This window comes from Mesoplodon densirostris, chromosome 1 (assembly GCF_025265405.1).
Source record: "Mesoplodon densirostris isolate mMesDen1 chromosome 1, mMesDen1 primary haplotype, whole genome shotgun sequence".
Lineage (NCBI taxonomy): Eukaryota > Metazoa > Chordata > Mammalia > Artiodactyla > Ziphiidae > Mesoplodon > Mesoplodon densirostris.
The window spans coordinates 85,025,485-85,051,545 of record NC_082661.1 but is presented as its reverse complement, the minus strand read 5'-3'; the positions used below and the strand labels follow the sequence as shown (position 1 = coordinate 85,051,545).

Genomic DNA, 26,061 nt, shown 5'->3' with positions numbered 1-26,061 from the left:
GTACCTGATAACATCAAGGAAAGAATAGTCTGATTTGGGGGCTTCTGGTTTTTATTGGTCTGATGCTCCACAGGATGGCCTGTAATTTTTTTCCTTTTTTTAAACTCAGACTGGCCTCTTTTGGCAATTTTGCCTGGTGTTTGGGTCCTGTGGGAATTTACTAGCTTGCTTTATGGCCTTTGGCCAATCCTGGTGGGAAGTCAGAGAAGAATTCATTTCTGCTTTTTCCCAGAATACTTGTTGACAAACTCAGCGGCACTGAAGTGTTACATGAGTCTTTGTGTCCCCCAGAGTCCAGTGATAAGGGGACATGAGACAAACAAGGGTCAGTGCTTCTGGGAATATAATGTTGGCTCTTAGAATTTACATATTTTTCTCATGAACTTTTAACAATTTTTAAAACAAACTCAACAACTGTGATTTTAGGAGGGAATGAGAACACAGCCCACTGCTTCCCTCTGGAAGCATTTTAAGCATTTAGCTTTTCAGAAAACAATCACTTCTTTTTGATGACCATGACTTCAAATACCCTTCCTGCCAGGCCAGTGATGACTCATAAAATAGCAATGGATTTCAGGAATTCACTCTTTGAATTTGGGTGCTTACAGGTTCTCGAATTTGTAACTGGATGAAATGATACACAGCAAGGGACTTCTGTTTGAAAGATTAAATCCAAACTCAGACACTAACAGCCATGTGTCTTCTTGTGCTCTCAAGAAACGTCTGTGAAAGTGCTGCATTCAGAGTGTTTGATATGCCTGTCAGCAGCAAACAGCCTGCAAAGTTTTTTAAGCTAGTAACTGTAAACAAAACAATGGTCCCACATAACCTAGTCCACTCCCTTTAAATGCAGATCATTTGTTCTTGACATCTCAGATGCGACTCTAGTGGCCAGAATTCAACTGTGTGATAATACTCAGTTGCCCTATGAAACCCACTTTTTGAAAGGGGTCAGCACTATCTAGAAGAGTTAAAGAATCCTGGCTTACTCTCAAGAACTACTGTAACTCAGTCAGTTTTCCTGTAGTTAAAATGAGTTGCTTCTTGTGAAGATTAAATGAGGTACATGTAATCATTAACAATCGTGCTAGATATATCTTGAAGTACAAAATTTTACATGTTCCAGAATGACAGCCTCAATGTGTGTTATAAAACATATTCCTAAAAATGTATGCTTTATACTATCAATGAATAGTCAAAATGCAGAAACTGTGATTTTCCTCTCTCAAAGCAGAATGTGTTTATTATTGAAATATTAGAAATAAGACTGTAACTGTTCTAAGATCAAAGTGGCAGTGCTCAGATTCTCAATCTTACCAGTTCTGTGATTCAATCTGCCCTCCTATAAGACTGAGAGCAATATGTGTACTTACATTTACATAGCACCTTTCTTCCTAGTGTATCTAGTGTTGTTCACATTCACTATGGCACAACATTCCAGGAAGAGAGGTTTGAGACATCACTAAGGGGACACTGGTGAAAAGAAATTTTCATAAGGTCCTGCAGTAAGTGAGTGACTGTGATTACATTTTATTTTACATTCCAATGCCTGTTAACCATGCAGTGGATTCCTTAGGATAATGTATATAAGGCACCTATCATAACACAAGCACTCAGTAAATGATCATTGCTATGGTGTTGACGATGACAACTTGACTTCATGGGTGGGGTGCTGTACCTAGAAATTAAGCTAACAAAGGACAAAGATAAGGACAAGGTCCTAAACTAAACAAAAACCGCCTCCCCATACCCTCAAACTAGCCAAGCAACCAATCCAAATATCTGCCACCACAACAAAGCCAACACCCCGAATTCAAAGGGTGACCAGTGGGAGGGAAGCTGAGGTCATGAGTCCTAAGTCTCCTACCTGCTGCACTGACATCATTTCCAGAACTCCAACCTGAAAGGTGGTAAACCCAGCTTATTCTGCTTGCAAGTTCCCATGGGGCTCCCCGGCTGGGGAGAAGAAGCAAATAAATCCCTCCTTCTCCAGGGAGCTGGCTCAGTCCTTCTCCCTCCCAGCCCCCATCTCTCAGGGTGAGGTTAGTCTCTGCTGTGGATACAATTTTGGAGGATTCCCATGCCTTTTCCATAATTCGGGACGGCATGGTTCCGGATGAGATCTGTGCTACCAGCTCCCAGTCGAAGCTGTGGATGCTTTGAGTGCATGCCTGACATGCTTCTTAGAAGCTTTTTGGGAACCCCATGACATCTCAGTCATGTTAGTTGTGTCTTTAGTCATCAACTCCAAACAGTGGCTCTGATAAGATGGCCACCTGTCCAACAGGAAATGGACCCCAAACACTTCTCATTCCTATATACCACAAACCACTGGACAACTGTAAATACTTGTGGGTCATTACCATTCTAGGCTACTTTTGAACCAGTGATCTCAAATTGACTACTTTGTGTTCCATTTTCTTCCCTCTAATTCATGCCATTCTTTAAATGCTATGTTAAGAATGCAAAGTTACAAAAATGATCTCCTTTCCTGCTTCACCTTAAGATGCCTTTTTTGGTTGTTCTATTAGAAAAGAATGCAAAATGCACAGCATTCAACAGACTTCCTTTGCAAAGAACAAGTAATACAAACAATAGCCTTATATAATGGATAGATTGCTTTTTCCTTTATCCTGTATGAATCTTCCTAATTGATTTCCCAAAAAGGCAAATAAGAGACCAAGCTACATCCTGTGGTTCTAACCTCTACATATATTGCCACCAAAAGCAATGGAAGATTTTCCAGAGAAAAAGCAGAAGAATAAGCCCCATTGTTCTGTAGCTGACAATTCTCCTCTGTGTTATGTCATACAAATACCTACGGCTTGCAGTTTTACAATGTACAGAGAAATGGAAATGTTCACAGAAAAGAAATTCAGATGTTTGGGAAGCAATATACGAGAAATATCAGAGAAATTACTTAGGTCAGAACAGCTCATACAGGGAAGTATTTTTTTTAATACATTGAACAGATTAAAGAAGAAAGTAATATTTTAATAGGGTAGTGAAAATATAGCAGATTGACAGTGACAGCAGAAAAAGAACAGGAATACAGATATTTTCAGAGGATTAAAATGGTACCATGTACCCTCACACCAGGTAAGCTTTTATGAGAGGTCTCTAGACATATCTCTTGTATCGAGTAGATGGTTTTCCTTGGAGCTGTCAAAACTGCTTTGTGGGGCTTCCCTGGTGGCGCAGTGGCTGAGAGTCCGCCTGCCGATGCAGGGGACACGGGTTCGTGCCCCGGTCCGGGAAGATCCCACATGCCACGGAGTGGGTGGGCCCGTGAGCCATGGCCACTGAGCCTGCGTGTCCGGAGCCTGTGCTCTGAAACGGGAGAGGCCACAACAGTGAGAGACCCACGTACTGCGAAAAAAAATTTTTTTAAAAATGCTTTGTGGTTCTCTACATTAATTCATGTTGAATATTTTCCATGGTTGGTCAGAGTTGGACTTAAAATAGATACGAGAAAGGTCTTCAGGTTTACTGTCAGTAATATTATTAACTTCAGAGCCAGCTGGATGATGGCATGGTGTATGACCAATCCAAATTTAAAGGTAACCTTGTCTGAATCCTCCTGGTCCATCAAATATAAATAATAAAGTGAAGGTGCAAGAATAGAATTGCAAGGAACAGTGGGAGAAGCAGTTGTCAGAAAGCAAAACAAACACAAGAAAAAAAATCTGTGACGTCACTCAGAAATGATGCTAATAATTGTGAGTTCTCAACCTATGGCCTCCACACACATGGGATTATTCGTGCTTCACAATCAGCCCCTGGAATCAGTAACCCTTCATGCCCCAATCATGTGATTTCCCAAAGGAAAACAATAGCCATATGTACCTTTATCTGCAGCCTGCTCACCTTTTTATATGTTACTCCATTTTACTGTACTCTACCACTTGCCTCAGCGAGGAAAACAAACTTATGCCTTCATGGGCAATTGGAGATGTACTCAATTTCTTAGGTAACTGGGGAGAGAGGATGGGAATCAATCTCTAAGGATAATTATCCTTCTTACCCATCCAGTTTACTTTAAAGAAGTCTTCTGAAATGAGCTAATACATGTAAAACATCTGGCAAGGAGCCTAATACGTAATAAGTACTCTGTAATTATTAATCCCCTCTTTCTTACGTACCTTACTAAACTATGTACATTCCAACAGTTCCCAAGGTACCTTCTCTGCAACATCAAACAGGTGGCTGAGGTTGACAGACCAGAGCTGATCCCTGTCCTCGATAAATTTCTTATCCTTTAATACTAGTAATAGAGATAAAGCACTACTTAAAAAGGAAATGTCAGTCAATACATGTTATGTTTTCACTATATTTGAACCTTTTCACTGTAGGAACACAGCTGTTATGTTACGTAAAGACTGTGTCCTAATGTTCATAACACTGCTCACTGTTTTTTTGTGGCTAAAGCATAAACCCTAAGGATCTGCTTACTTAATATAATGGCCCATGTCTATTTAGGGGTGCTCCCAGTCTTTTTAAGTGTGCAAAGAAGGTAAATATATTTTAAGTCAATCTGAGTTAGATTTTTGACTCATTAAAAATATTCTCCTTGGACCCAGATTGGGAGGTGACATCTGAAATTAAATTAAGTTGAGGACTTGCTAGGCATTCTCAGGGACTCAAGTAACACTGCAAACAATTCGTTTCAAGCAAAGTGGACACTCAGCTTCAGCTACAAGATTACTCTTCCGCAACAGATGGTTTCCACACCTGAACTGTGACACCACTTCTCTTTGCTGAGAACTTCGGCCTTGGTGCCACAAAGTAAGATGTTGAGGCTGATTCTTGCTTTGGAGAGGTGGGAATGGCCACGGGCACTGGGGAGGCGCTTACTGGTGAGGTGGCCTCAGCAAAGAACGCAGGCTGAGAGCTATAGGCTGGCACTGAGTACACAGACGAGGCCTGCACATTAGTGGGCGAGCCAGCATTCACTGGCCGAGGAGGAATAGCTTGCTTCATGGCTGGCGGTGAACTGACCTTGACTGATGACTTTGCAGGGAGGCCATCCTTTGCGTCTGGAGGTTGGAAAGTAAACAAGGATGCATTTAGCTGATAAGGTTGGTGCTTCATGACATCCAAAGCATTAAGGGGTTTCTTGCCCTTTTTCTTGCTTGTTTTGGAGGCCTGTGGGGCTGATGGCTGGGACTTGACAGCAGCCAGTGGGTAGGAGGGGGAGTGGATAGGATTGTAGGCCACAGGGGGAGGTGCTCGGACATTGGAGGAGTACTTCCAGCCAGCCGGGAGAGATGGTGTGGGAGACTGAGCACGGGCAGCATGGGCCTGCACGGTGTCTGAATCTACCACATACTTTTTCATCCTCGACTGCCTTTTAGCAAAGAGCTGGGCTCCTTTCCCACTCATTCCTGGAAGCTCATTGGATGGTCCCATTGCTCCAGTATGAGCAGTGTTTACCGTTGGTGTGGGAGCTGCTGGTTTGGGAGTGTAGTTCAGACTGGCTACCGATGCTTGTGGTCCTTTGAAGGGACCAGCCAGGCTCAGAGCACTAGCAGGCCGGGCAGGAGGGTAAGAAGGCTGCGCTATTTTGATGGAGGAAACAACGGTGCCATGTGATGGGTTGGATGTGGGGAAGGCAGGAGGTTGGGCTGGAGCCATTCCTGGCGACCAGACTGGAGAAACTGGAGTTACTGGTTGGGAGGATGAGGACTTGACAGAAGGCTTTGGAGCGACAGGAGGTGGGGTCTTTTGTTTTGCAGTGGGGCTTTGCATGAAATTACAAGCCTCTGCTCCTAAACTGAGGTAGTCTTCTTCTGGTCCGGAATCTCCTCCTGCCCCAGTGCCCTTTTTGCCTTCCGAATTTTGAAGAAGGGACAGGAGTTCAGGATTTGGGCTTACTTTGGGCTCTTTAAAAGTGAACATGGGTTTTGTCGTGCTTCTCCTTTTGGCCTCCTGCAATATTCCTGTTCTTTTTGCTGGCACCGCGATCCTTTCATCCCGGGAAGCTATTCGTTCAGATGAATCATAAAAGGCTGGCTGGGACCATGGGCCAGTCTGGGGCCACGGAGGGGGCTGTGCTGGGCCAGCTGTCGGACTTGACACTGCTCTGGAGAAGGTCTCAGGTGGGGGTGTAACTGCAGAATAAGGTGGAGGCGCAGGAAAGTCAGCGATGGGACTGGTCATGTTTCGCGTTGGAGAGAAGGGGGTTGCTGGCTGGTTCACGGACCCCGGGAAGGGTTTGGCCGTTCTATTCATAGGGATCATCCTCTGAGCCTCTGCTGCCTCGGACACCCCAGTGAAGCCATTCTGTTGGGGCACATGGCCAAGGCCATGGCTCACCTCGATGTAGCTTTTGCTCACAGAGCTCTGCACTCTCACCGATTCTTCTTCCTTCCTTTGGTAAGATGTCATGGTTCTCAGGCCATCCATCTGGGCAGCATCTGGTTCTCTGCTTGGCATTCCACTCACCCTCTCCTCCTCTTTTTGGGCTGTGATCTGATCCATTCTCTCCCTCCTCTTAGCAAACATGAGGGCCCCCTTGCCTGTGGTGTCTGGCAACATCTCCATCTTGTCCCCTCTGTTCAGTTTCTTTTCAATGTCCACTAGTCCAGAATCCCAGTCAAAGTTCACAACTTGTGTGTTGTCGTCAGTGTCAGACAACAACTCTTCCTCCACCTCGGATTCGCTTGCACCCAGAAATGCTACTTCACATGTATCCTCTTTGTCGCCTTCTTCCTCCTCCTCCTCTGCCTCTCGATCAAGTTCACCAGTCCCGTAACTGACTAGGGTGTATTTCCTGGCCCTCCGACGACGCTTCTTAAACATCAACACCCCCTTGGAGTTGGGGTTGGGGGCATCTGTCAGAAGGAGGGCAATGCTTTTGCATTTAGATTTTGCTTCTTTCACCTGCTTTTCTGATAGGCTTTCACTCCTCCTGAGCCCTAGGGAAAATACAAAAATTATATTGAGTTGGCGAGTTCAAGGAAGACTCCATGGCAACCCAGAAATCAACTCTCCTGGGGGAAAATGAATGCAGAAAAAACATGTTTACAGTTGGGTACTGAATTTTGAAGCAATCCAACTCATTTCTCTTTCTTATTTCTTTTAAAATGTATTCTTCTGTAATGATATACATGATGATATAATACAGATATAATTTGTATATATATAACATGCCATTTCATTTTTTCCTGTAAACACATTTTTATATATGTTGGTTAGAATATATGTTTCATAATTTGTTTCTGTATGGCTCCTTACACTTTAACAATAAACACTGGAAAATAAATGTCAGTTAATCGGGTGTAATTAAAATTACAAAGGAAAGAATTTAAGGACATAATATTTTCTGAAAACAAGTTAGGACATACCTTGCATTTCCATATTTAAAAAATAAAATGTTGATATAAAACATTTCCAAGCATTTTTAAAAAGTGGGAGGGGGAAACAAGAAAATATTGTTTACCTAAATGTTTCAATGTAATAAGTTTAAATATTTAAGTTTTCTGTTTCTTTTTTTTTTTACTTTGCCATTCTCGCAAAGTCTTTGCATTCACAGCTACTAAATTAATATAAAGTCAAAAAACTGAATGAATAATAATAGAAGGTACCGAATCAATAATTAATAATAATTCAGAATACAAGATTATTGTGAATACATTTAAGAAATTTTAGCTACAAAGTTGTCTAGATAAATTTGTTTGTAAATGTATTACCATCTTGGAAATATAATACTACTTTAGTTGCAGCAAGAATAAGTGTAAATCTTGGGGAAATTTTTAAATTATATTACTAGTGACCCTTATAACTGTGGGTAAAAACTGATGCAGAAATTAAGTCATGTAAAATGAGAACTTGACAGTTTTAAAATAACAAAAATTTATATTTCAATTTTTAATTTTATTATTATTGTTATAAAAAATAAATTGGTGGCAAATTAATTTATAGTACCAGCTAATTATAATCATGTGTTCCATGATAAATGAGCATGGTTCACAAATAATTTTTGAATTCCTAAAAATAGTTAAATGGAAATTTCAGAAAATCTTTTTGAATATTTTTTTGATTGGAAATCAGCTCTATTTTTCACTGGAAAAAATCAGACTTGATGGTTACCTTTTCAAAAATAAAATAGAATCAGAATAGTTTTATAACAAAATTACAGATATTCACTGGTAATCAAATTTTATTTAGAGAATATAGTAAAAAGTGTGGTCATTCCTAAATGTAATTCCTTTTTTGACTAGTGTTATACAACTTACTATTAAATTGACAGTCACAGTTGCACAGTTGTTGCTAACTTCACTGCCAACATGTAAAATATGTGTGAGTGCTGCCTTAATGCACTGGTTTAATATGCTATAAATGTGAAGATGCATACAGATGCTTAAAGTATAAGGAATGATTAACATCACTTGCCAATTCAACTACAAATGGTTATGCTAAAAATATGCTTTAAAAGGAATAACAATAGTTAGGAGACTTAATATACTTTGAACAACCAAGATCATTACTGTTGTGTATCATTCATACATTCAAGTGCCTTTGACAGTCAGTTTTTACCTCCTCAAATGAAATTCCAAATTTGTTTCTAAAAAGCACATGAAAGAAAATAACAAAAATTATAAAACCTAACTGCCATTCTTATCTGCATTCTCCAATCTGTAATCGCTCCCCTGGGTAAAACAAAACACTGTAAAAAGCCTTGACTTTAAAATATATTTTGTGTTGGGGGACATTTAAATGCCTCCACATGGCCCTGGGGGTTGACTTTTGTGTCTAGAAGGTAGATGAAACGCTTTGCAGTCTAGTGAAGACTTACAAAACGGAGAGGATCATGTAACTGCTCAGTATTCCACATGTCCTTGTCCGTCAAACTCACTTCTGCAAGCATCATCATGCTGCACAATGATTTTTTTTCAAAACTAGGATCTGCTTTTAATATCAGTGGTGGAGGCTGTATTTTAAAGACACCTCTCAGCAGCAGACTCAACAGTTTTTGACAGTTAAACTCAGCGTCCACATGACTTCAAATACTCTCAGATGGTATTTTAACATGAAATATCACAATACTCTGAGACAAGTCAAAAAGGCACATTAACAGTATTATTTTCTTTAACAGTTCCTGTGTCTTTGGGAATAAAAGAAAATGCATTAAAAACATTTAAATCTACTACAAAGTTCAAACTTATTACTTCCAGTTCAGAAATTGGTATTTTCCACAATTTCATGTTTGTTATTATGTGCATTAATAAAAAAAAAGGAAATCCACACAGGCAAAGCAGGAGCAAAATACCCTATCTCCCAAGCCCCTTCCAACAGCCCAGCAGTGGCCCCCCAGGCAGGACTTACGTGCGTGGCGTGCTCTGTGCTTGTGAGGTCTGCTGTGATCCCTTTCTGAGCGTGGATCTTCTCCCTGCTCTGTGCCTTCTGATGAGACTGCAAAGGATACCAGAGAAGGAGGTGCTTCTGACTGCCCTCCTTCCACTGGAGAATCCACACACCCCTTTCCTGCCTGAAGCCTGCTCCCTTCCGTCTTCTGCCTATCAGAGCAGTCGAAGATCACTTCCACTCGGGGCAGCCCGGTGTCTTCTGCTTCACTTCCCTGGATCACTCTCAACTCTTGGCCACTGGAGATCTGGATTATCTTGCTGGACCTCAGAGAAGCCTCCCCTTTCTCATTAGTGGGGACAGAATTTATGTGGACGATCCCGTCACGCTGTAAATTAGGATCTTGGTCAGGAGGCTTAGATTTTTCAGTTCCCAGGAGAGCCACTACAGGGGCACTAGTGTGCTTGTGTCTCTCTTGTGAAAGGGACAGTTGTAGCTCAACCACAGTGCCTGGCCGCCCAGCTTCTGCCTTCTCCCTTAAGATAACCTCCTCTGGTAAGCGTCCACTTTTAGAGTCAGACGTGTGTGGAGCCAGACCTGTTTCTTCTTTTATGCTCCCAGAAAAACCAGCACCACTTGCTTGGTCCTCAGCTAGGGGAGCTCCACTCTTGACCTGGGCGATGTAGAACTCCCTGTACTGGCTCTTTGTGGCTGGTCGAATCTGTAGGGTGGTACTTTCCATGTACCCTTCATGGATGAGATGCTCGTGGTTTTTGTTTTCAGTTTCAGAGTTCAAAGTCTCACTTATTCCACTGGATGGTCTGCACACAGAAAAATCAGTCCAGACAGTTAAATCAGAGTGTGTTACACCTGCCAAAGAACTTCCTGACACTTTTATGATGTCTAATACAGGATACAGTAAAAATATTTCCTCTTAAATGTCAACTGCAACATTATTTGAAAACAGAAATTGGCAACATGTTTATATTATTATTTAAAGATCTTCCAAATAAACTTGCCTTTTAAAGCAAAGCAAAAATGCTCACAAAAGGTTATGAAACAGAAATCCATCCTAAATTCAGCTTTTGTTTTTTCAAAACACAAGTTATAGCTACATGGATGCCCTTCATCTATAATTATCGGGGTGTTTTCAAATAACCATGCTTGTTATAATATGACAAAGCATTTTAATGTCTTATTGACTAAGTTTAGGTCTGGACATTATAAAGTCTCATAAACATATTCAGCAGCTTCAGAGCAATATTAATATACAGATAACTCAAGTAATCCTTTTAGAGGCTGTGCTTTCTTGAAAGGAATGAAATAGAAGCTGTTTTTTTAAGCTCCAATGAGCATGTGTTTTGTAATAAGTGGACCCCAGCCCAGTACTCTTGTGTAAAGAGAAATCCTTTCCATGCTGCAATGAATCATTGAGTCATGGAGTATTTATAATCTGAGATGTCTCCCCTTCTCTACTTGAACTTGCTCTCTTGGAGCATTTTCCTTATAGGATCTCTGAAGTCAAACTGTTCCTTAATCTCTCAGCCAAGGAGCCCACAGCTGTTCACCACAGTCCTTTGATTTTAACCTTTACCATTCCCAGATTGTTTTGCAAATTTGGGTTTGCAAGAAGCAGTGTCAGTTAAGGGTTAAACAACTTCTTGCTAAAACTCTAATTTAAACTCTAGCTGCTTTTAGAAGAGAAGCATCATTCACAGGACAGCTGTAGGAGATGCCTTCATTTCTTACATTTGTAAGTTTTTTAAAGAATCAGCAGTGCCTATCTTGGCCCCTTTCTTCTTCCCACAAAATGTACCCTAACTAATGCAGGGTCATCAATTGAAGGGAGTGAGCCCCTACTTCTATTCTACTCAAGGGAATTTACCTTAGAATTTATGTTGTAGTAAAATTTAAGACTAATATTCAAAATAATTACTCCTAACTTTGCTTTTGACTGCATTTAGCAAAACAAAAATAAACAAAACACAAACTAACAGTCAAATGAAATGCAGCTTTCTCTATGCAAGTAATCTGTGAAGCTTCCTGGTAATACCAAAAAAACCATTATAATATAGTATTTTTAAAACATGTTGAAAGCAAATTAGATCTTCCTTTTATAGGAAATGATGAATACACTGTATGCAACTGAAATTGAGGGTATCAAAAGGCCAGAGAGTTTTAATTTAGGCCTTGAGATGGAAGTAGATTAAATCACTTTGAATTATGTTAGCAATCAGTTATGAATCTAAGAAGAGAATAGTTTGAGTTTGTTCCAGCCTTACACACTGTAATACAGGCAAATGAGTCAGATAAATGTTAACATTTATTGGTAGCCAAGGTAAAATGGATAGATATACATGAATAAAAATCATAAAAGAACTAGAGGTTAAAGCTTTATACCTTAAAATGCTCATTTCCATTCAGTGCACATAGGTACTCAATTCCACAATTTATGTGTCATAATTATATGAGTATATATATATAATCATTTAAATGAAATTTACCGTAATAGAGACAATGTTAAAGGAGGATTTTTTTAAGGTAGTCTGACCCAGCTATCTCTGGGCAATAGTCCGGAAAAGTAAATCACTTGTCCTCTAGGGATAGACAACAGTTACATGAGTGAGAGAAATATTTAATTCCAGTAAACAATGTTCAGTTACCCAGATTGGTAGTGTAGTGATGGTGGTGGTGGTGGTGGTGATGATGATGATGATGATCACCTTTGGGCTGATTTTAATTTGAGATTCCATTTTGAATCTCGTCAATTATTTATTTATTTTGTAAAAGTAAAAATACTTAAGAGAAAATAATAATAATCATGATTCCAGTTCTTAAAAGTAGCAGAGAACGAGTCTATTTATTTCTGAAAGTAAATAGGTACCTAAGACTCAACTTTAAACCATCAAGGACTTTCGCAATGGTAGTCAATCATAATCAAAACAAAAACTAGTAGGTGATGTCTCAGACTACAAGTGTGTTCTGAAGAGACTGGCCTCATTAAATCAGTAAAGACACTAAAAGGGAATAAGTTAGAAAAGGTTTTTCTCCCATTTTGGATGTGATTGAACTTCAAATACCTCAGAGATTTATGCATAATAATGGCCAACCCTGTGACTACACTTGGCAACATTCCTGTTAGATCCCTTTTAAAAGCAAATGGCAGCTTTATAAATAAGTAGGATCCCACGGGCTTAAACACTGGGCTGAAGGATAAATATTCAGATGGGAGATTCTGAGACAAATGCTAGATTTCTTTTATTTTCACAAAATTTTGCCAAAGTGAGTTCACGTTTGTATAGAAATGGAATCATATTGAATGATTATCAGAGGGGTAATGCTGCACATAGTCTTTCTACAGAGTTAAGGCAAAACCTAGAAGGTTTTGAAATTCTGTGCAAAAAGTCCTTCTCTTGTCTTTCTGAGGCTGCTTTCTAGGAAGCCAGAGGGTTCTTTTGTGGATTCATTATAATGCCATTGTCAGGGCCTCATTTGCAAAGTTAATGTGGACTATACTGCCATTTGCACATGGTAAAAATGTTGATGCTATAGTTTTTTGTGATTACCCTCATTGTTTTCTTTTGTTTTTATGTTTAAAGTTTGCTTCTGCATTTTTAAGCAATTAGGTGAGGAAGGTGGTATTTGGAGAGATCAAACTGACAAGTGATTTGCATTGATAGTCCAAAAACTATCCATCAGCTTTTGCCCATATCCAAATACTGGTTTTTCTGGCAAACAGAAATTGGGCTGCTTTTAAGGGTTTCTTGGTTCTTTTCCTTCTCCTAGGCATCCTCTTTCTATTCAAATAAATATTATACAATAAAACATTGTGACATTTAAACATTTTAAATTAATGTAGGAATCTAGGAATTATAATTTAGTGATCCTGACCCACCAAAAAATCTAGACCTAGAAGTATTATGTTCAATATACTGAGCTTCCTAAGGAAGTAGTCTACAATACCTAACCAAGGTTTTCAACAGAGTTCTTGAAACAAAATTTTCAAGTTAATTCTCAATTAACCGGAAAATTCAGTTGATTAGAATTGCCATTTTTCAAGCACTATGATTTTTCTGTTTAACTATACTGACCTACAGAGCACCCTCATTTCCCCATAAATAACAATTTATATGGTAGTAGGAGCTATAAGCTTTCCCATGTAGCTTCGGGAGAAAATATACATTCCAACGAATCTTACCTTTTGACGAGCATTTGGAGAGAGTCTGTTATGCTCTCCATGAGTTTGACGACTTCTGGGTGGGTGAGGTCTGCACAAGGGCTGCCATTGATAGAAACCACTTCATCCCCCTCACAGAGCCCAGACCCGGAGGCTTTGCTCTGGCTTCGGATCTGAGTGGAGTGAAAAAGGAGGCAACAGTTAGAATTATATAACATAAAAAACGTGACACTATCTCTGAGAAATTTCTACTTGGGAGAGGTAAATAGATCTTCAGACTGTAAAAGCAGCCCTGATTTTCAATCTACCTGTTAACCTATAAGACCATCTTAAACACTTTTCACCCGTTACGCACAATTTATTATACACCATAATGTCAACATTTAATTTCATAGCATTCTAAGTAAACAGAAAAAAAGGAAATCAAATCTATGGTGAAGGAACTAGAAAAACAAAAGTAAAGAATAGTGAAGAATGGAGGAAGACGGATGTTTAAACTGATTATACGTTAAAAATAATTATTTCACACTGTGAAGTTTGATCCAATCAGAAAGTGGCTTCTCCCATTAAAATAAAATTTAAAAGCCCTTCTCATTGCCAGGGTGGATGGAACACCAAATGTAAGAAGGACATGTAGGGCAGGACAATCAATTTAAGGAGATAGCTGTACAGCTCAATGAACTGACGAAAGCCATCCCAGTAAAATGGGGAAATTAGGCAGCAGGATATTAAGAATTATGTCAAAGGGAGAAATCCTTCATTGAAATCAACTATTCAGGGCTTGATAATAAGCAAACTTTAGCAAAAAAGAAAGAGAAAAAGGGATTATTTTGCAAAAAAAAAAAAAAAAAATAGAAACAGCCCTGCTATAAGGATTGCATCATATTCCAGCACAGATTCAGAGGGACAAGAAATGACTAAAAACCTAGAAGAGAACCTTCAGATCCTGGAAGAAGAGAAATTCAGAGGAGTAGAATAGCAACAGAGAGCTCCCACCAGTCCTTAGTGAAGAATAACATTCAGTTATTCCTGGAGGTTTACATTCTGTATAATTATGATTATGGTAAAATGCTGTGCTGGTTATTCTCTGTCTGCCCTTCCAGGCCCATTCTCTACCCTCCCTGGCGCCGCTTTATGGCAGTGGGAGGATTGGCCTGTAGAGACTGCAGTGACCAAGTTCCCTTGCCTGCCAACTCCTGGTTGGATTTGGTCAACGGGAAGCCCCAGTAAGAGGTCAAGGAGCAAGGGAAATGAGAGGTCAGGGAGGTGTTCTCCTTGCAAGACCTACTGGGCCGCGATTTGGCAATGGCTTTGCTCCTTGATCTAGACAGTTAGAGCTCTTGTCCGTCTGTCCCTCTACCATGCCTTAACTCTTGTTATATTCCAATAACACACACCATCTCTTTGCATCTTCAGGCCTAAGGGTAATTATAGCTTCCTGCTCTTGATCTCTGGGTGCTTCATTATCATTTGTTGGTTCACTTGAGCCTGCCTTTAGTCCCTGCATTACATTGTCTTTAATTACTCCTTTGAACAGGTCACCTATTTCCTGCTGGGACCCTAAATGATACTAATGTGTTTAGATTTCATTTTATAATGTGAATTTAATAGTTCTCAATGAACAATGTATCATGATCATACAATCTCAAATTTAAGAATACTTTAAGATAATCTTATATACATTTTCTACCAAGGGGATCCCTGTTTGACTATTAAAATTAAGATTCTGAGTCCAAAGAGGCCAAAACCAGGTAAGCAGTGCTTCTTGAAGAATGTTTTCATAGCCAGGCTCATTTCTGATTTGACATAAAATGTATTTCAATTTACCTCTAACAGATGCCCACAAATTCTTGCTAAGGTCTTAAATGATAATTAATATGCTGACTGAAACAGGTTTAAAGTTTATATCTCCAAGTGCATTTATATTTTAAATGACACTCTTGGAAGCAGAAGCATATCTTTAAGTGCCAAAGCAATGATGCTATTGAAATTTGAAGTGATTCAGTTAGTTTTGTTCTGGGAGGGTCTATCCTTTTATTGTTATAAATTATAAGAAGGCCTTCCCCTTTTTCTGAAAAATCAATCTCATTCCTTTTGTTTTGAAAGAACACACTAATTTATTGCAAAAATTAAATGAACTCAATATTTCCAAGGCTATAAGGAAGCAACAAAAGCAATGAGAAAGAGAATTTCACCCAGTTTTGAAAAATATTTGTTTATTGACTGCCAAATATATTTGTTTTGTTGTCTTGCATGAAATTATTAAAATAAAGAATCATGAGAGAGTTGTTAATAAGTCAAGAATAAAACAATGCTCAACAATGAACATTTAAGTTAGGAATAGAGTTATTCACATTTCATTTAAATTTATTTAATTTTTTTAAATAAAATAAGATTAGGTGGATAATAAAGCATATTTCTGAAGCATAAAACCATTCATCCAGTGGAGTCAGATGTACTAGAGTACAAACAGAAAATTCATCCTTTTGAGAACCAAAGGGCTTTTATGTTGATAAAACAGATGCGTCATTATACCCTGTACCCCGGCCCCCACCAGGCTCAATCTTGAAGCTGGGGTTCCGTTTATCAGCAATAAATTGTGTGAGTTTTGAGCAGCTTCATGGGTTTGCAGAGCAAGATTAAAAATTGGTCCTTGGAAAAAAAACAAATCAACAACTTAATAGAGCTGTCTATCATCCAAACACGTGTTGCTTGATGGGAAAAGTGCAGTTCATCATTATGCTTGTCAAGTGGAGCTTTTAGTGGTATCCAAATAATCAAAAGCACTATGGTAGGAGCCATTAGCATTCCTTCAGAGCATACATTCTGAGGTCAACATTTGGAATCAACTGCTGTGATTGTGTTTAGCTGACCTTTTACATTTGTCTGAACAGCAGGAAATATTTTTTCCCTCAAGAACCATGTTAAATATGGTGATACTTTCCTTGCTGCAAAGACTTTTCTAAAGGACTACTCTTTCTCCATTTTTAATAGGACTAAACTAAACAAAGGTTGTATGCCAGAGTCAATTATGCCCAAACATATCCCTTGCAATCACCAACTTCACCAATATGGTTCTGTTCATAGGTGTATTATGAAGAGTAAACATTTATTAGGGTACAAAAGATCTTTACCTTATATTGTGTATAATTGTGTATTTTTATAATTTGTATAATTGTGCATTATTATGTATCTGAGTAAAAATTCTATTCCCTGAAAACATTCATACTTGTTAAAATGAAATACATTGTCAGTAAAAAGAGTAAGTTTGCATATAAAAATCATTACTATTTATAATGCTGAATCTCTATCAGTAAAATTATCAACCAGTCTTCTCCTCAGGCCATTAGTCCTAGATTCATAAAATATGTGTCCTAGTGGAAAAGAACACCAACTCTGATGAAAGAAGACATAGGATTAAATTGTGTGGCTCCAATGCTTGCTAACTCTCTGAACTTAGATGAGTTACATTACATCCTTAAGCTCTAGTTTTCTAAAGTGTAAAATAGAACTAATAAATTTGATCTCTCTAGATGGTTAATAAGCATTAGAAATAATATGTGTTAAGTTCCATGATGAACATACAGCTCATAGAAGTGCTCAAGAAGGGACTAATGAATAAAAATGCATTGACTTCCTACACACACACACACACAAACAAAAAGAACATGCCAAGTAAAAAGAAAAACTGTAAAATGTTAGTACTTTGTCTATAAGATGTTTGAAAATATCTGGATTTATTTTCAGTTTTTATCCATATACTTGGCACTATCTAATCATAATCTAAGATAAACAATGTTTTATGTGTCTTTTCCTCAGTAAGTACACATTTCATAACTGAAATATGGAAGAGAAGACAAGCCTATTTATTGTTTCCCAGCAGAAGTAATAATACAAATATTTAAATATTAGTGGCTTGTTTTTATTGAGCACTTACTATACTAAGCCCTTTACATCCTTAAACCATTTATCTCTATAAAACATTACTGAGAAGTATAAATGTACTTCTACTTGTATGTGTTCAGACATGCTGTCATTACTCTCATTTTTATGGATCGGAAAACAGACTCAGAAAAGTTAGGTACTTTGCCTAAAATCACACAGCTAGGACCAGAACTTGAACACAGGGATTTTGACTCCAGGGCTTGTGTTTTTAACCATTACACATACTGCCTACCTAGTCGATAGTCTAAATTCTCTACCATGAGCCCTACAGTGAAGAGAGAGAGGAGTGCAATAACAATTGACCTACAGTGAGTAAAGTCAGAGAGGAAATGGGAGAGACTAGGAAGAAGTGACAAAAACTTGCCTGGTCAGTCCATAAACCAATGTTGGGAAGGACAGGTTTTGTTTATTTTGTTTTCCTTCTTCTTCTTCCTCTTTTATTATTTTAAGAGTTATATATATGTAATATTCTTTAAAGATTTTTCAATCTTTAATTTTTAATTGTCAATTTTATGACCCAATACGTTACAAATTCAAAATTGAATAAAACTGTGTTTTGCAAACTGTGATTTGAAACAACGAACCTATGTGAGCATGTAATATAACTCCCTTTCTTTGAAAACATTCCCTTAGAGACCTCATTCCACACCTAATACATTAGTCAGATGAGTGAGTGTCTATCCATAAATCCTGTATTCCCTTTCAGTGTCTCTCAATTTAATCAGAGCACAAAACTAAGAGAGATATTGGTAATGTAGATATTTACCAAATACTGTGTTTTATTGTTTACAGCCCCTTGATCCATGTCAGGAAAGATTTATTTTACTGCAACCAAGTGAAAATGTAAAGTTAAAGCTTCTTTAGGAAATTTAATGACATTATTTCATTTCATAAACTAAATCTGAGAAGAATGTCAGCTATGCTCATTTACTTTTATGATAAATAATTCCCTGGTAAAATGAAAAAAGCTCCATTTCTATTAACTTATTATTGCTTCATGTCCACGTCTTCCAGAACTGACTAGAAAGCAAATACCAGGTTTGAGTTCTCACAGAACCTTGTACTTAAATTACTTTGTATTGTGTATATGACATATCAAGTGTGTCAGATTCCTGTTAGCGAAACTAAATCTTGTCTCATGGGCTGCATTTTCACGTACAGTTCACTGACAAGTCCTCTTGGAAGATGTCAGAGTAAGTGGTAGAACCAAGACAGTCTCCTCTTTAAATTCCACTACTATATGTATTAAAATACATGAAAGAGAAAGAGAATATAGCATAAATTAACCTATCCTATGCAGGGCTATTCTTAATCCATAAAATAAAGTCTTGGGACCTGGAGATAACTAAGACAGGATGAAAGACATGATCTCAGACAAGTAAAAACGTTTTGATGGAAGTTGGAAAATAGTCTATGATCTAGTAGCTCTTTCTGAAGCCCTAGCCCTTCCTCAGTTTTCCACTTCAGGCCTTTGGCAAAACTTCCCTCATACTTCTAAGACAAAATTTAATAAGCATTCCCTCACCCCAACTGGCTCTTAAACCAAAGACTTAGATAAGTCTGTGTTTATCAGCTGTCCAGTGAAATGGTCAGAATGGTCACTGGAAGGTACAGCAAGAGCAATGATGATGGTTAAAGTTTTAGAAATAAGTAAATAATCCTACTTTTAATGGGCTTGCTTTCCAATTTCTGAACTCCAACCTCAGCCCTTGAAGGGGGGTTTCCTAATAACAAAACTGAGTTTACAAGTTGTTGGGAATTCACGTTCACAGTGGTACAATATTTTTGGAAATCAATAGCAAATAGCAATATAACAGTTTCAGAATGACAAGGCAAAAGAAAACAAGGACCAGAACACAATGGAATAAAAATAATAATAACCCAAGAAAAATCTTAATAGTAGGAAGCAAAAAGCATCTTGGAATTCAGTGCAGAAATTCAACAGTAAAATGGAAAAAAAAGACTTGAGGACATATCTAGACTATGGGAAAAATAAACAAGAAATATAACTAGTAACTGAGTAAATAAAAAGTCAGAGAAAACTGTGGCAAAGAGTTGAATGGATTGCTCGACTTTTGTCCCAAGCCCCCTTGAATGTGCCTTGTGTGCAACAGAAGCTGAGAAGATAAAATAACATTTCCCAGACTTTCCTTCAGCTAGGGTTCTGGGTGTGATTTAATTTCAACAAGCAGATGTACCTGCAAGAAACTTGCACTTGAAATTGAATTAAATGGAGAGAGGCATTAGACTGTGAGGCATCCATCTGCTGGTGCAGATCTGGGAGATGATTTTCCTCTGGCTACAGCAGTTCTACTGGCAGTTTCTTAATCCCAGATCACAGCTAAAGTGTGTAATCCTAGACCTAGCACTGGGCCAGCCCAATAGCTTCCTGATTGTGGCAAATGTTGCCAATCCCTTGGGTAGCCAGTTCTACAGTGTTGTTTGAAGTCATTTCTGGAGGCCCTGCCTAAAGCCTGCCTTTCCAGATCTTTCAACAATTCTGTAGGTACTTCTTACATTCCTTCTTTTCTCCCTAAATTAACTAGAGAGTTTTCTATTTCCTGCAAATGAACCCTGAGCTGATACAGAAAGATAGAATCAAAGGCAAACATAGAAGGTAAAAAAGGACAAGAGGTAAAACAGCAACTATTTCTAAGATACAGAAAAGAAAAAAAGATGGACACAGATGCTGATATTTCAAGACAGACAGGAGAGACAATGCAGGAAAATGCAGGAACTAACACCAGATAAATTGTATGAGGTCACCATCTGCTAAGAATACAGGAGGAAAGGCAGAAGGGGATTAAAACTTGAGGACATTGAAGTTCAGAAAAACCACTGTAGAGTATGTACTAGGAAGTTAATATGAGAGAAATAAAAGCTTTGTGAAGAACTTAGAGGGAATAAAGTAAAATGATTATTAATATGCACTGTTGTCCAGACAAATGTTCTAAAAGGAGAGTAGATAATTCCTAAAATGAAGTGAGGCTTTTCTCCATTAAAGCATTGATAAGTATATGAAGAATTGAATAAGAAATTCAATTATACAAATTGTCTAAAAATAGTGAAAATAATTCTTAAAATGTATATTCAAGTTGGGTCATGGATGCGAATACAAGTAGACACTAGGATTTTTCAGTTATTCTATACTCAGTTCCTCAATTCAAACTCAATAACCTGTTTCTCATATTGAGTTTTGAAGATTATGAACTTTTCTGCTCTGGTCAGTAATATAGGTCCAGATACTGGGCAAAAAGTTTTCCTTTTGGATGATTGTCTTTATCCTTAGGGATCAAGTCACCATAAAAGTAAAAAGCATTCCTGGTAGCAACTTTGGAAAGATTCCCGAAGTAAATAACTCTCTTTAACAGGAATGAGGGCCCTAATCCATGGGGCTGCATACTTAAGAATCTGCATACCAATGTGATTCCACAGGCAGAAACGATGCCGCAATATAACTGCTATGAGCTGTTAGAAAGCAGCCACCATGATGCTAGAAAACCAACAAGTACAAATATGGAATGGTATTCTCTGTTCTTCTTTTCTCCCTAAGAATGTAAACATCCCAGCTCTTTCACAAAAACACTGATGGACCAGAGCCTTAGGTAGGACATGTCCATCTGCTCTTTTGTTGGATTAAATTGTGAAAGATTGCACAGAGGCTTTGAACTATAGGCAGATTCTTTTTATAAATATTTATACAGAATATTTTTTAAAAACTTTTAAAGACCTCATTGAAAAAGCACATGTAAAACCTAAAGGATTAGATAAATAAGTAGTCAGTATAATCAGGATGACTCAGAAAAGAGAGCAGAACTAGAACTCGCTATTTGAGTTTCTCAAGTCTCTGTTCATATTTATTAACTGCACGCCCAACAATTAACTAAATGATTATTATGCTGCAGTACCTCATCTATTAGGAATTTAGTTATCTAAAAAACTAAGTAAGCTCAACAGTCTTTTGAGTGGTCAAAATACAATAAAAAATTCACTAAAACTTCTATACATCACTGTAAGTGTCTGGGATCATTTTTCAGTCTATTTGCTCAATTTTAAACAATTCTGATAAGCTTTTTTGTTTAGTTTACAGAAAATTAGAAATGGGGAGACAAACATGCACACTGTATAAAGATGTTACAGTTAACACAACACCAAAGCAAGGAAGTGAAAGGCAACATTTAAAAACACACAAAAATCTTAAAAAAAAAAAAAAAAAAGACTCAGAATACATTTAATGAAAGTGTAAAAAACTTTCACGTGCTCAATGGGACTTAGTGCCTCTGCTGTATTTGACTAAAATAATGGGCATTAATAATAATGATAACAATTCATTTAAAGTATTTAAATCACCTTAGTAGACTAATTAGATGCAAAAACACATGTGACATCTTTTAGAAAGAGTACCATTCCAAACAGCTAAAATAGAAGTTTTTATATTTAAAGGTAGAACTAGGCCTGAGGCATTACCATATTAATAAAGTGAAGGAACTGGATTAGAATTCGTAATCTGAGGTCCTTAATACTTTGCTTGTGTTGGTGTTTTTACTGAAATTGTTTCATTTCAGCCACTGTATATGTCTCATGTACCCAGAAAAATGTATCTGTTTTTCCCTAGCTCTAGATATGCTCGTGCAGGGGCTGGGAATGTTAATCAAGGACTATGCCCTTTCAGGGAAGGGCCAATTTAAATAACCTCCTCCAAAGTTTTAGTTAACTGGAACTTCATTTAGTCAATCATTAGTATATAAAAGTGTGTGACCTAAAGCAGCAATTCTCAAACGTTTTGGTCTTAGTACCCATTTACACTCTCAAAAATAACTGAGTACTTAAAAAATATTTTGTTCTTGTGGGTTCTATCTATTGGTATTCACCATGTTAGAAATTAAAAGATATTTAAATCTTTTGTTTATTAATTAATTTAAAAATAAAATAACAGTATGTTAACACAAATGTTTTATGAAAAATAATCATGTTTTCTAACACTAAGATAATTTGATGAGAATAGTGACATGGTTTTCTATTTCTGTAAATCACTTTAATGTCTGAGCTTAGTAAAAGACAGCTGAATTCTCATACGTGCTTCTGCATTCATTCTGTTGTGTTACATTGTGTTGATTGAAGTGTATGAAGAAGATCTAGCTTCACACAGATAAACAGTTAGAAAAGGGAAGGGTATTTTAATAGCCTTTTCAGATAATTTTGGATATTCCTTGATACTACATCAAGCTCAGTAAGTGGCAATTTCTCAAACTGCAATGTGGAATCTGAAACCATAGCAATGAACTTTTCATACTTCATTATATTAAAATTCTCTAGTCTGTTTTGCACTTTGGATAGATCTTTAGCCCATCATGATTCTGTTACATCACGCACTAGTCATTTAGAAAATATTGGTTCACTGAGTTATGCAGATCTTCCAAACGTTGACACATTTAATCATACAGTATACAAAATCACACCTCAATATCATCAATGATCTCAACAGAGAAGTCTTTAAATATTGGGAAGCTGTCAAATTCATGGTGGCAGGTGCAACTTTCTAATTTTCCCTTGAAAGCTCGAATACTGTCAGTTGTTTTCCTTGAAGTGACAGGCTCACTTTGCTCATTTTCCAGAAGATGTCTGCTGAATACCCAAGTCTAAATAACCATAGTTTGTCTGTCAGTCATTCTTTAAGTAAAAATGATGTTCCATGAAAAGAATGACTAGTTGAGTTTGCAATTCAAAAAATTATGCAAGTGCTTCCTCAAGACAAACATTCAAAGTGCTTTACATGTATCCTCATTTTGTCACGCAGAATATTAAAAAGATGTGTGCTCAAGATTTAATAAAATGCAAACATTTACTGCTTTACCAAGGACATTCTTACATGAAACCAGCATCTTGTTTCTTAAATCAAATGGTGACAGTGATTAATACAACGACTTCTAGTACAGGTAGATGTCACTGCCTCAAATGCTAAGGTGTCATCCACCTTTACTTTTACACCATCAGTGCAAATGTCAACAGAGTGAAAAAAGACAAACAATGTCTTAGTACCATTATGAAAATCATTTAGATCTCACAGATCCCCTGAAAGCATCTAAGAGACCCCTAGAGGTCTGCAGACTACACTTTGAGAACTACTCATCTAAAGACAGGGATGCGTGGTACGCATCTTTGCCCTCTTGGGTATCTGAGTTTGAGAAGAGGAAATTTCATCAAAGGCAATTCAGAGACAAACAAGAGTAAGGTTCAGCCTAGGGAAGAAAGGCTGACAGAAGCCAGGAAGTGATACCTTTTAAAAGCATGTGCTAAGAGAGCATGCCACAACCATGAATTCAGATAAAATATCACTCTGGTGATCTGAGGAAATGGAGAAGCAAACAGTTTCAGCCCAGATTCCAAGTACATTCTCAGAAGAGAGGAGAACAAAGGGGAGAATAAAATCTTAACTGGGCTAGAGTGTCAAAGGTGCTTTTTTTTTTTTTTAACATTTATTGGAGTATAATTGCTTTACAATGGTGTGTTAGTTTCTGCTTTATAACACAGTGAATCAGCTATACATATACATATATCCCCATATCTCCTCTCTCTTGCATCTCCCTCCCACTCTCTTTATCCCACCCCTCTAGGTGGTCACAAAGCACCGAGCTGATCTCCCTGTGCTATGCGGCTGCTTCCCACTAGCTATCTATTTTACATTTGGTAGTGTATATTTGTCCATGCCACTCTCTCACTTTGTCCCAGCTTCCCCTTCCCACTCCCCGTGTCCTCAAGTCCATTCTCTAAGTCTGCGTCTTTATTCCTGTCAAAAATAGCTTCCATTCAGTTTCCAAACTACTGGCTAGTTGAAATTCATTGAGAGCTGTGACTGCAATACAAAGATTTTTGTATCTCTTCTAACCCAATGTATGTATTGCATATATAGGCGTGCAATAAATATGTGCTAAATAAATGTCAATATGAGTAAAGACTGTTGCAACTTCCCTCAGCAATGGGCCAATAGTTGCTCCCAAGCCTACTATTTTCTATGTATTCTTTCTTTGTAATCTCTTTTAGGTTTAATATTACTACAAAATTATCATATGATTAATGGGAAATTCCCAGTGTATTTGTGTAATAGAATTGGTCCTATTGAATACTGGACATCAGAGATAACTGAGTTTTCCCCAGCAAAGGGGATGGCCACACCATGACTCAATAAGCAGCTCTGCAGCTGCTCCTGCGAATCACTCCATTTCACCATCAGTCCCCTGGCCCCATGAGAGGTAAGGTCACAGGCAACCAGTAAACATAAAACTTTATGTGGGTTTGGTTGTACTTTATGGAGATAAGCACATGAGCAGAAGCAGTGTGAGGCGCTGAAGCTGAGGCACTACCACAGGTGCTGTTGCAGTTCCTATGTGCTCCGTCTGCCTTGGAAGCTCCATGTGAGCTAGGTAGGCTATGGAAGTGGATTGCCAAATCCCGTACTTCAGGAAGGGAAATCAGGGTCATGCCAAGTGCCCTCTGTGTCCATGTAAGTGTTCTGTTGATGCATTTTAAAACCAGTCATGCTCCTTGCTGGGACTGACCAATTCTTTTCCTATTTATTTCTGATTAAGGAGAGCCTACATGAATGTCATCACCTTGCCAAAAAATTCTGGGTCAGAGCCAGCCAAGGAGAGCCTTCCAGAGGCAGGCAAGAACCCTCAGCTACTCTCACTTTTTACCTTGCTGGAGGTCAGTGTTGAATTTACAAAGGAAATAGAGTTGGAGCTTGAGGCTTTGCTTATGTTACCTGATTTAATTAATTAGTTAAGTAATAATCCTACATATTCACTGATTGTCTTTCATGGACAGAGTTCTGAGGTCTGAAGTACAATCATGAGTATTGCCCTCAAGAACTTTATATTCTAAGATAGATAAGAAAATAGATAAGTGTAACCCAATATGACAACTGCTATGATTAAAGTTAACCCAATATGCAGGGGGAGCACACAGCAGCGTCACAGCCAAGGATTACTGGAGGAGGGAAGATTTTCTAAAGGACACATAAATGTTAGCCTCACGAGGAAAGGTCAAGGGAAGTCAGAAACACAAAGGCCTAAGAACCTAGCATGCATCAAATTCTCAGTCAATGCTTGTTGGATGAACTATCTTTTCACGATGCATTGCTGCCTCCTATTAATACTGCAGTTTCTTGTAGAGCACTTCAAAACAAATGCCTGTTAGCTCACCTACAAAATGGCTAGAAAAATCCCATCTTTGCTATTCAAAGTGAGGTTTACAGAAAAGCAGCATTGGAACCACCTGGGGACGTGTTAGAACCACAGAATCCCAGCCCCCAACCCAGGTGAACCACAGTCTGCATTTTAAGATCCCCTGGTGATTCATATACACATTAGGGTTCAAGACTGTGCTGTTCTAAAGGCTTGTCAACCAGTGATGGCCTTCTAGGACAGTGGTTTATAACCTTTGGGAACATCAGACTCTATGGAGAGGACTTTCAAAATGCAGAAATCCAGTTTTTATTCCCTTATCTTCCACAAAAACCAAATCTTGGGGGCTGGGACCTGTGTATCTGCATTTTTAACAAACTTCCCAGGGAACCCTGAGGCCTGTTCTTTGACACAACCTGGTATTATTTTCTATAGAATACTTCAGGGAAA

General features: G+C 38.1%; 1 protein-coding gene and 1 long non-coding RNA gene across 3 annotated transcripts in view; one reads left to right on the top strand and one right to left on the bottom strand.

Moving 5' to 3' along the window:
* The window catches only part of SYNPO2 (synaptopodin 2), a 169,264-nt gene that overhangs the window by 23,879 nt on the left and 119,324 nt on the right, over positions 1–26,061 (bottom strand). For both annotated transcript variants that reach the window (XM_060105377.1, XM_060105388.1), the window contains exons 2-4: positions 13,505–13,656; positions 9,328–10,127; positions 4,732–6,917 (exon numbers count right to left, since the gene is read on the bottom strand). In XM_060105377.1, coding sequence (XP_059961360.1) covers positions 4,732–6,917; positions 9,328–10,127; positions 13,505–13,656 — 3,138 coding nt within the window. The remainder of the gene's footprint in view (positions 1–4,731; positions 6,918–9,327; positions 10,128–13,504; positions 13,657–26,061) is intronic.
* Positions 1–26,061, top strand: part of LOC132494368 (uncharacterized) — a 198,530-nt gene that overhangs the window by 145,226 nt on the left and 27,243 nt on the right. The gene's annotated exons all lie outside the window — the stretch shown is intronic.